The 10,430-nt window shown below is 44.3% G+C and overlaps 1 protein-coding gene across 1 annotated transcript; it reads left to right on the plus strand.

Annotated features, from left to right (window-relative positions):
- Positions 1 to 6,106: 6,106 nt before the first annotated feature.
- On the plus strand, positions 6,107 to 6,262 carry LOC118625854 (60S ribosomal protein L39-like). The gene has a single exon (XM_036255064.1). It carries the CDS (start codon positions 6,107 to 6,109, stop codon positions 6,260 to 6,262), a length of 156 nt encoding a protein of 51 aa, XP_036110957.1.
- Positions 6,263 to 10,430: the final 4,168 nt, after the last annotated feature.

Consider the following 10,430-nt stretch of genomic DNA (forward strand, 5'->3'; position numbering starts at 1 on the left):
AATAATAATAATAATAGATAAAAAAGGAAATTTGGAGGCAGAGACAGACGCACAGAGAGTGGAGAGATGTGAAGATACACACAGAGAAGACAGCATGTGGTTGGAGTGATGCACCTACAAGCCAAGGAACGCCAGAGATGACTGGCCTGTGCCAGGCCCGGAGGAGCCCAGGGAAGATGCTCCCCTAGAGGGGTTGGGGAGAGCATGGCCCTGCCCATATCTTCATTTCAGACTTCTGACCTCCAGAGCGATGAGATGACAATTTCTGCTGTTTCTAGCCACCCAGTTTTGGGCACTTTGTAACAGCAGCCCTAGAAAACAAATGCACCCAAACTCAACATTTTAAAGGAAAGAATGTCTACACAAACTATTTCATTAATTTTTGTTATATATGTAATTCATGTTAAACTGCCACTTAATATGGTAGGAGGCAATGTTAACGGATAAAAAGAGCTGAGTGCTGGGTTTCTGGTTACCTAGATGGATTTTCTTTACATTAATTCTTATAGAAATAATTTCCCTTTATACGTCTTTTTGAAATAAACTGCCTTTCACTGAAATATGGCTTTGATGTATAACATAGACACTTAGATCTACTCTGAGCTGGGTGCTTCATGTATGACTTGAGTCATCAATGCAGCTATCAATACCTTTTCTGAAGATAGGAAAAGAAGTTTTGAAAAGCTACTGGCCGACGGTCACATAACTGGGAAATGATAAAGTCAGCCGTGCTAACTTATTGCCATCTTTTTTTTTTTTTAATCCTCACCTGAAGATACTTTTTTTCATTTATTAGAGTGGGAGAGAGAGAGAGAAACATTGACATGAGAGAGACACATCAATTGGTTGCTTCCTGAATGATCCTGACCAGGTTCGGGGACCAAACCGCAACCAAGGTATGTGCCCTTGACTGGAATCAAACCCGCGACTCTTTGGTCCTTGGGCCAATGCTCTAACTGCTGAGCCAAACTGGCCAGGGCACTTTTTGCCATCTTAAAACAAAGTCCACCTTTCAACTCTACAGTTTCATTGGTACAGAAACTAATTACAAGGATCAATTTATAGTAAGAGATCATCATAGGATCCATGCCCAACATCATGAAAGGGAAGAACTGTTTTGGAAAAATAAGATATCAGTGGCCAAAATCTTTTCTCCAACTTTTCAAAGAACTGTGTATATACATTTAATTTAAAGAGATATAGCCCGCTGGTGGTGGTTCAGTGGTTGAGCATCAACCCATGCACTAAGAGGTCGCTGGTTCGATTCCTGGTCAGGGCACATGCCCAGGTTGTGGGCCTGATCCCCAGTGGGGGGCATGCTAGAGGCAGCTAATCGATGTTCTCTCTCATCAATGTTTCTATCTCTCTCTCCCTCTCACTTCCTCTCTCTCTAAAATTAATAAAGAAAAAACTAAAAAAAAAAAAAAAAGAAAGATATAAATTAAAATCTACTAGGTGTCAGACCCTGTACTAGGTACTTTCATAGATAATAACTTTTAATCCTTATACTAACACAAAAATCTATTAATCTATGTTAAGCTTACCAAAGGTTCATATCAAAGCAATGCAAATTAAACCTTACTGATGACAGATAGATTTTTTTTTTTATTTCTCCACCCTTCCATCATTCACTGCTAGAGATGGATTTGATAAAACGTTCCAAATGTTCTGTGATGGGCTTCCTTTGGTAGCTTTCTTTAATCTAACTCAGTGGTTGTCAAGCTTTGGCAAGGAAAAGGATTATAGTGCAAGACCTTGAAGGGCACACCAAGCACACTGGACTTCATGAGTCATTTCAGTTATCACAGATAACTTAACTAGACATAATTTTTGCCTTTGTGCTAATCCCTGGTTTAATGTGCAACTTGACAGCAGTTGTTGTGACTTAGCTCCAAATTGTGCACTGGTTTTCCAGAATCCAGTGTAAGAAGGACAACATGGTCATAAAAAGTTCTACACCACACAATGAAAAGGCTAATTTGAAGACCTCCAAAGGGGAATTCGTGCTCTCTAGTACGGATTCAACTAGTGTGTGTTAATTGGGAAAAGTCCTCTTGCATGAACTCCACCAGGTTTCTAAGTTATTTGACCACTTGATCAGAATTTTTGCAAAGAGGTTGAAATAGGATCTCATAATATCCTAGGACAAAGGTAAAATGTGGGTGGAATGATCATGAGGTGCATTCCTAATGTGTCAAAGGACCCTGTCTGAATGGTGCTCAGCTTCCCTTTAGAAAGAAGTCACTGACAGCAGATTGAAAGAGTTTATCCTGACCTTTTTTAAAAATGAAAATACCTAAGGGGGAGTTATATGGAGGTAAGAACAGCATAAATTTTTGCAAATAATGTGATTCTGGGAGGAATACTCTATACCCTGTATAGTAGAATTGAAATCTGAAAAGAACTCAATAAACTAGAAATACAACTCAAATCAAACACCATAAAATATACTACTAATAAATACAAATTCTGCTCTAGGATCCCTAGATCAAATATATAAGTAAAGAAATATGAAGGGCCCGGCTGGTGTGGCTCAGTGGTTGAGCGTTGACCCATGCACCAAGAGGTTGCCTGTTCGATTCCTGTTCAGGGCACATGCCCAGGTTTTGGGCCCAATCTCCAGTGGAGGGCATGCAGGAGGCAGCCAATGAATGCTCTCTCTCATTGATGTTTCTGTCTCTCTCTCCCTCTCCCTTCCTCTCTCTCTAAAATCAATAAAGAAAAATAAAACATTTTTTAAAAGAAATGTGAAGAGATGAATGATATTCATGACCTTTCTTGGCTGAATCACCAGCAGGAAGTACATGGAAGATAATGCCAACTTGATCTGCCTTAGTAATAACCCAGGGCAACAGAGAGGATCATTGGACTTCTCTGGCTTTGTTCAGGCCACTTCTCGACCAATGGTGTAATATGAGGGAACAAAGTCCAATAGAAATTGCAATAAACTGAAATAGACCCAGAGAAGAGCAAAAAGCAAGGTGTGAACACTTGAAGTCATGTCACATGGGAACCCAGAGAGAGGTGCTCCATATGGGTGAGAGGAGAATTAGAGAAGATGGGACAGTCGTCTTCAACTATCTGTATGGCTGGCACCAAGAAGGAGTATTGGAATTCATCTACATAGCCCCACGGGGCAGAACCAGAGGCTACAGGGACAAGTCACAGGGAAGTGGATTCTGGTTTAAAATAAGAAGCTTTCTAGAGTTGGCTCAAATGAAACGGGCTGTCCTTTGGTCTTAAAGATGTTCAAGTCACTGGCTGAAGAAATCTGGCCATCGCTCACAACTGCCTACTTAATATCCACCCTCCACTTTCTGCCTTTATAATCACCTTCAGTGTTGTTTGGAGGTTAACAGACAACCCAGTTCTAACTTAGACCTTGAAGAAATTCCCTGCTGGGGCATTTGAGTGAGCTTTTGATTTCTTGATAGGAAGGAACAGATATGGATGGCTTGTGGCCACCTCCCCTAATTGTGCCTTGAGTGAAGATGTGATGATAAGCACTGCAGAAGTCACCTTGAAGCCAGGAGGAAAAGGCCAAAACAGTCTGGGGGAACCCGATCCTCAGTTCTGACAGCCCTGAGCTGCTAAACCAAAGCCAGCAGCTGCTGACTTCCAGGTGCCCTACGTACCTGTGTGAGAAACATACGTTCTCATTTGCCTAAACCACAGCAGTCAGATTTTCTGTTATTTGCAGCCAAATACATTCCTAACTAATCGAGGAAAATGGAAGGCAAATAACAGTGTAAGTGGGTTAGATTAACTTTAGAATTTCACCAATGTTAAGATTTTGTTTAAGCCATAAGCTAATTTCTTAAAGTTTTCTTAAACATTGATTATGTTTAATCAATAAGTAGCCTTCTGAGTACTCACTATATAGGTGGTAGTATCCTAAGAACACTAAAGTACTCCCTTGCATGTGTGTAGTACCAAAACCTCTAACTTTGTGCCAAGAGTTTATTGGTACACTGGAACCTCTCAACAATGCCATTGTAAGGAAAGATGACTTTGTGAAATTTTATGTAGCAATTCCAATACAATTTTGTAACCAGATCCACATTTGTTTCAAATGTTATGCTCTTTAGCTCAGGGTCTGTGAGGAGGGTTTGGGGGATTTTTAGTAGATCCCTCACATTTAGTTCAGCATCTTCCCCCTCCAGGAAGGAGAGAGAATGCCACATAGAAACTACTGGCGAGGGTGTTCTGAAGAAACAGAGGGTCCCTAAGCCATGAGGAAGTCTGTGTTCATTGCTCTGCTTTGGGGCATGGAGAAGGAAGATTTCTCAGGGGGATGAGTCTCAACCCCAGCACTTTGGATGAAGACCCCTGCCTCCCACCACACAAATATGCGCGTGCGCGCGCACACACACACACACACACACACACACAAACACACACGCACACATACACACACATGCTCACGCACACACACGCACACACACACACACACACGCACACACACACGCACACACACACACACATGCACATGCACACATACATTGAATAGCTTCTCCTGAGGACAGCGTATCCATTTCTGTGCAGTTAGAACAGCACAGTCCTGGTCAGCTGACGGTCAGGAACTAGCCTTCAGGTTGAAGGGTCTCCTGCACACCAGCATAAACTGAGAGAATCAGACGCCAGTGGCCCCGGAGCCCAGGTTTGCAGTACCATCTCCGAGAGAGGGTAGAGGTAGAGGTACTCGAGCAGGGGTGCCAGGGTCAGCAGTGGGACCAGAAGGGCGTGAGTCTGGTTGACTGGGGCCAGAGCTAAGGCTGATTTTAACCACAGCTGCAGGCCAGTACCGAACCGGTGGCTCAGTAACATCCGAGGGCAATGACTCCAAAGGCAGATGAGTAGAGGACGCAGTTATTCTGGGAATGCTGTCCTGCTTTGTCAATAACACTGGCTTCCCAGGTCATTTGGAGGAGGGGCAGAAACCACAACCACCTGAGAAACGGGAGAGAACCACTGGAAACCTAGCTGAGAAGTGCAATTCACGTTCCAGGGACTCTGGTTGTGGACGTGAGCTGAAGGAAGCTTCACTGTAGCCCAGCTCTGCAGAGACGGCGTAGCAGGTGTGTCCTCAGAAACCAAGACATTGCGTATCGGATTGCAGGCCATTGAATACACGCTCTTCAAGCCGTGAACTGCAGTGCATGGGTGAATTATGAAGTAATGTCTCTAACAACATTTAAAATGGAGGAATAGAATAAAACACACTATACAGAAAAGATCAGTGTGTGTGCATCGCCTGTCCTAAAGGTAATATGAAAACTTTACTAGAGAGATATAGAGAAAACACCAGATGTTTTTTATGTCAAATATACAGTGATACCTCGGTTCTCGAACATAATTCGTTCCAGGAGGACGGTCGAGAACCGAATTGTTCGAGAACCGAAGCAATGAAACCACAAAGCGTGACTCTCTCCACAAAGCGTGACTCTCTCTCTGCACTCACACTGATGACGCAGCAAGGCGCGCTGGGCCGAATGAACGCCATTCGGCTCAACTCGGCTCATCTCGGAAGTTCGAGTTCCAAATATTTGTTCGGATTCCAAGACAAAAGTTTCTCGAATCTCCTGGTCGAATACCGATTTGGTCGAGAACCGAGGCGTTCGAGAACCGAGGTATCACTGTATTTCTTATTGGGCCAGGGTGGAAATGTTTGAAAGCCACTGATTAAGAGGCTCACCACCTAGGTCAATATGTCCTTTAAATCCTATAATCTTCAGAACATTTGTAATCTGTTTCATTTCTATGATTAAATGAACAGAAGTAAAGGGATGCAGGGCACTGACCAATGTTAATTAAACAAAGGTCTCCTGGTTGTGGAACGACACAGCCGGCCTGCCTTCCGCTCTTTGGCTCCTACAAACTTCAGTCAGTGAGGGATGGCTTGTTCTTTCGCTGATCCTGTGTCCTTCTTTCTCACCCACAGTGATTCATTTCCTGGAACATTCTCTCCCTCCATTTCCATAATTTTGATGATTGATTCCAATATTCATACCTTTGAGCTGATAGAAATTCTGTCTTTAGAAATTAGACCATCTCCCCTTCTCTCCCTTTCTCCACCAGTGGCACGTGCGGGTGGCTCTCCTTCGCCATGTCATCTCCCAAGACTTTTGGGATCGAGAGGTTCCTGACCAAGAAAGAAAAGCAGAATCAGTCCATTCCCCAAGGGGTTCGGATGAAAACCGGTAATACAATCAGGTACAAGTCTAAGAGGAAACACTGGAGAAGAACCAGGCTGGGTCTATAAGGAGTCACGTAGCAGAGATGGCTCATGTTTATGCTGTATCCAGGTTGCCTGCATCTTTAAATGTCTGAGAGGATCACTACTGTCTGGATGGTTGGGCATTTTAATTGGGAGATTATTGAAAGAAGGATTTTTTCTTTGTTAGTTTTTTTTTTTCTGCAGTAGTAGATGGGTTCAGTAATAAAGGTGAGACCTTAAAAAAAGTTAGACACCTGGTCTCTTGAAACATTTAAGAGTCGTGGTAATGTTTATCAGTCTGTACTTTCTCAGCTGGGCTGGGTAAGGTTCTTGCTCGGTTTCCTTTTGTTTTACTAAGTGCTTGTGTAGACATCAAACAAGAACACAGCTGCCTGAGCCCACTGACAAATGCTGGTTGTAGAGGGAGAGGTTTGGAGAAAGAGGGGAATGAGGTGTTCTGATCAAATGCATATTGTTCCTAGAGAATTATCGCACACACTAAAGTAACTCGAGGACTCCTACAAAATAGCTGGAGCCATGCTACAGAATGAAGCGATCTCAAGGACCCTGCTAGCCGATCCGTCCTTGGTCTAGAGGGAGCACTGGGGATTCCCGGTTGGGTGATGCCACCGATGCCAATATTGTCCCAGGTCTTTTAAAACATCGTGAAATTTCATGGGTGGGGCTGATAAGAAGAACTGAAGTTATTTCTGATACAAAGTACTCAGCAGCAGACTGCAGGCTTCCACTGGGCCACAAGACATACTGGTCTCTAACCTTCATGTGATGTCAGATTGTGAAGGCCAGTAAGACTTGTGTCTGCTGCTTTGGCTCTTGCTATGTACTCAGTGCTGTGTCCTGCCTCCCCCTCCCCAAATTCCTATTTTGAAATCCTAACCCCCCAACATGATGGTATTAGAAAGTTGGGTCTACGAAAGGTAATTAAGACATAAGGACAGAGACCTCCTGAATAGGATTAGTGGTCACATAAAGAGGACCTCAGCGAACTCACTGGTCCCTTCAGCCATGTGATTGCAGAATTAAGCGTTCTTCTCAAGAATCCTTAGGAAGCTGACACCAGGTAAGATGTCCTTATGTGCTACTTTCCACTCAGGTTGGGCAGGTCCCTCTTACTAACCTTTAGCTCGAGTCAGACGCTTCGCCTGCCCATGTCCTTCCCCCTGATACAGTTCCACATCCGTCCCCTTGGTGAACACACACAAGGAAATGTGTTTCGGAATCATTCCATATGCTATCAGTTTTATTTCCGTTGGCTTCCCACCCACTGAAACTGCATTTCAGAGCTTTGGGGAAAAGGCTAATCCCAGTTATTGCTCAGATTTAACTATCAATTTAGAGAATCGCATCCAAAAGAGAGAAGACAATCAGCTTGACTATCAGACTGGAGAGAATGTGTGAACACGAGATCAAGGATTACTAAATTCCCTTATTTACTGGAGTTAGTGTATCACCAGCCAAGCCCAGACGATAGTCTCTTCCTTACAAATAAAAAAGAAGCTCTTTTCCCCTTTGACTACCAGTAGGAAAAGACTGAAACCCACCTGTTTTTACAAGTGTGAGAAGGGAGAAAAAGGAGAAGCAAAGAAGTCAAAACAAAGATTTCTAACTCTTGCTCCCTGAAGGTAATCGTGTGTGTGTGTGTGTGTGTGTGTGTGTGTGTAAGAGAAGGGGGAGAGAACCCCAAACTACATTTGGGGAAGGCAGAGAACAACAGGGCTAGTGACTTGCTTTCATGGGAACATCTCTAGCAGAAATGTAGGTTTGTAGGTTAGGTGCCATCGAACATGGCCCTGTAGAGGTGGTGGTAAGAGGACCAGTGAGAACCTGGGGCTAGATGAGCCTGAGTCACCCCTTCCGGTTCCCCAGGCAGGGAAATGAGACTGTCCTGTGTGCCTGGAAGAGACCATGTGGACCTCCTGAGGCAGGTGGACCAGCAGAGGCCTGGGGCCAGCACAGGGAGGGTTTCCGAGACCAGGGATACCAGGACCACAGCTGTCAGCTGGAGGAATCAGAAGATGACCATGGCCAAGATGAGGTCTGGCACACCTCAGCCCATCACTGGACCAGGGAGGAGACCCAGGCAGGCCCTCTGCAGAGAAACCAGCGAGGACCCGGCAGACACACAGCACGGCCACCCTCCGCTTGCAGAGTCTTATAAAACACAAACCCCCAGGAACCCCCGCGGCCACTGTGGAGAGCAGCAGAGAGAGGTGAGCGAGTCCCAAGGCCTCAGCATTCGTCTAAAGGAGCTGTTTACATTATTGGATTAGAGTAAATTGGATAAAAGCAGAGGTATTTCTCCTATTGTGGGCTGAACTGTGTCCTCCCAAATTTTCTATGTTGAAGCTCTGACCCCTGGTACCTCAGAATATAACTGTACCCGGAGAGACCGTCTTTAAAGGTGATTCAGTTAAAATGAGGCTTTTCGGGTGGCCCTCATCCGGTCCGGCTGGAGTCTGCGTAGGAAAAGGGCTTTGGACACACAGACACCTGGGCGGAGGTGTGCGCAGAGGAAGGACACGTGGGGACCAGGGAGAAGGCACCGTCGGGAAGCCAACGAGAGAGCCTCAGGGGAAACCAAACCTGCCAACGCCTTGATCTCGGACCTCCAGCCTCCGGAACTGCAAGAAAGGAATTTCTGAGGTGTAAGCTAGCAAGCTTGTCATATTTTGTGAAGGCAGCTCTAGCAATCCCCCCCACCCACCTCCTGTCCACCCAGTAGACGGAGGTCTTAAAGAAAATCATACCATTCAACAGGAAAATAAAGAAACTATATTTTCTTGAACTTGCTCACATGTTTAAATAACGCTATTTCTAGAATAAAAAAGATTTTATCTAAAAATAATCTCTCATTGATCTACTCATCAAAGAAAATCTTTCCTTACTAAACCCGGACCTAGTAAAAAACAAACTCCCATGACCCCAAATTATTTCTTTAACATTTCTAATAGGGTTACAAAAATTAAATTATCACAAGTAAAATATCACCCAAGGAACGGGTAGGCAGCTGTGTTTCTCTTCTTTTGAATCCCGAATTAATAAAGTATACCAAATATTAACTTCAAAGTCAGTCTTGTAGAATCCTGGTTTCATTCTATTTCCCATTCAGTAAAAGTGAAAAAAATGACATCTGTTATTAACTTTAGAAATACTTCCCTACAATTATTTTTTGTTGTTATTAATCCTCACTGGAGGATATTTTCCCATTGATTTCTTAAAAATTTATTTAAAAAAAATTTTTAATCCTCACCCGAGGATATTTTTCCATCTATCTTCAGACAAAGTCAGAGGGAGAGAGAGAAAGAGAGAAACATCTATGTGAGAGAGACACATCATTGTTTGCCTCCTGCACAGCCCCACCCAGAGCCGGGACTGAACCTCAATGGAGGTACGTGTCCTTGACCAGAATCAAACCTGCAACTCTTCAGTCTGTGGGTGGATGCTCTAACTACTGGGCCAAACCAGCCAGAGTGATTTTTTTTCTTTAAAGAAGGAATGGAAGGGAGAAAGGGCGAGAGAGAAAGAGCTTGAGAAAAAGAAACATCGATGTGTCATTGATTGGTTGCCTCCCACAAGCTCCCCAACCAGGCCCAGGGATCTGAACCTGCAACCCAGGTATATACCCTTGATGAGAAATCCAACCCAGGACCCTTGGTACACAGGCTGAGCTCTAACCACTGAGCGACACCAGTCAGGGCTCCCCACAATTGATTTTGAAGTGTATATTGTTTTTTTGTTTTCTGTGATCCATAGATTTGATTTCTATGTTACATTTTAAAATAGAGACAAGGAATTTCTTCATGAATATTTCTAAACAGGGACATGATTTGAAGGGACATGGGAGGAGAGTGGCCAGTCCTTGGGAAGGACCCCCTCCCTCTTGCTCACGTCCAGAACTTTCCCCTCCGCGTTGTAAGCAGGTCACTTGGTGCCTGAGCCTGTCACCTCATTCAAGCTGAGCGGTGCAGAACAAAACCACTCTCTCCGGAACGCGGCGCCCGGATGCTGCGTGCCTCCCCCTGTGCGGTTTCACCTCTCTGTGGACATTTCTGCCAAGTCCTAACGTTTGCAGCCGATGAGACCCAATTCCCTAATGTTCACAACTCCCGTTTGCAGTCATTTAATTACAGGCCCTTTCTGATGAGTATGAGAATCAAGGCCAAACACTGTCTTCGTGTCTGAAAGAGGTTTC

This window comes from Molossus molossus, unplaced genomic scaffold, assembly GCF_014108415.1.
Source record: "Molossus molossus isolate mMolMol1 unplaced genomic scaffold, mMolMol1.p scaffold_m16_p_11, whole genome shotgun sequence".
NCBI classification, from domain to species: domain Eukaryota; kingdom Metazoa; phylum Chordata; class Mammalia; order Chiroptera; family Molossidae; genus Molossus; species Molossus molossus.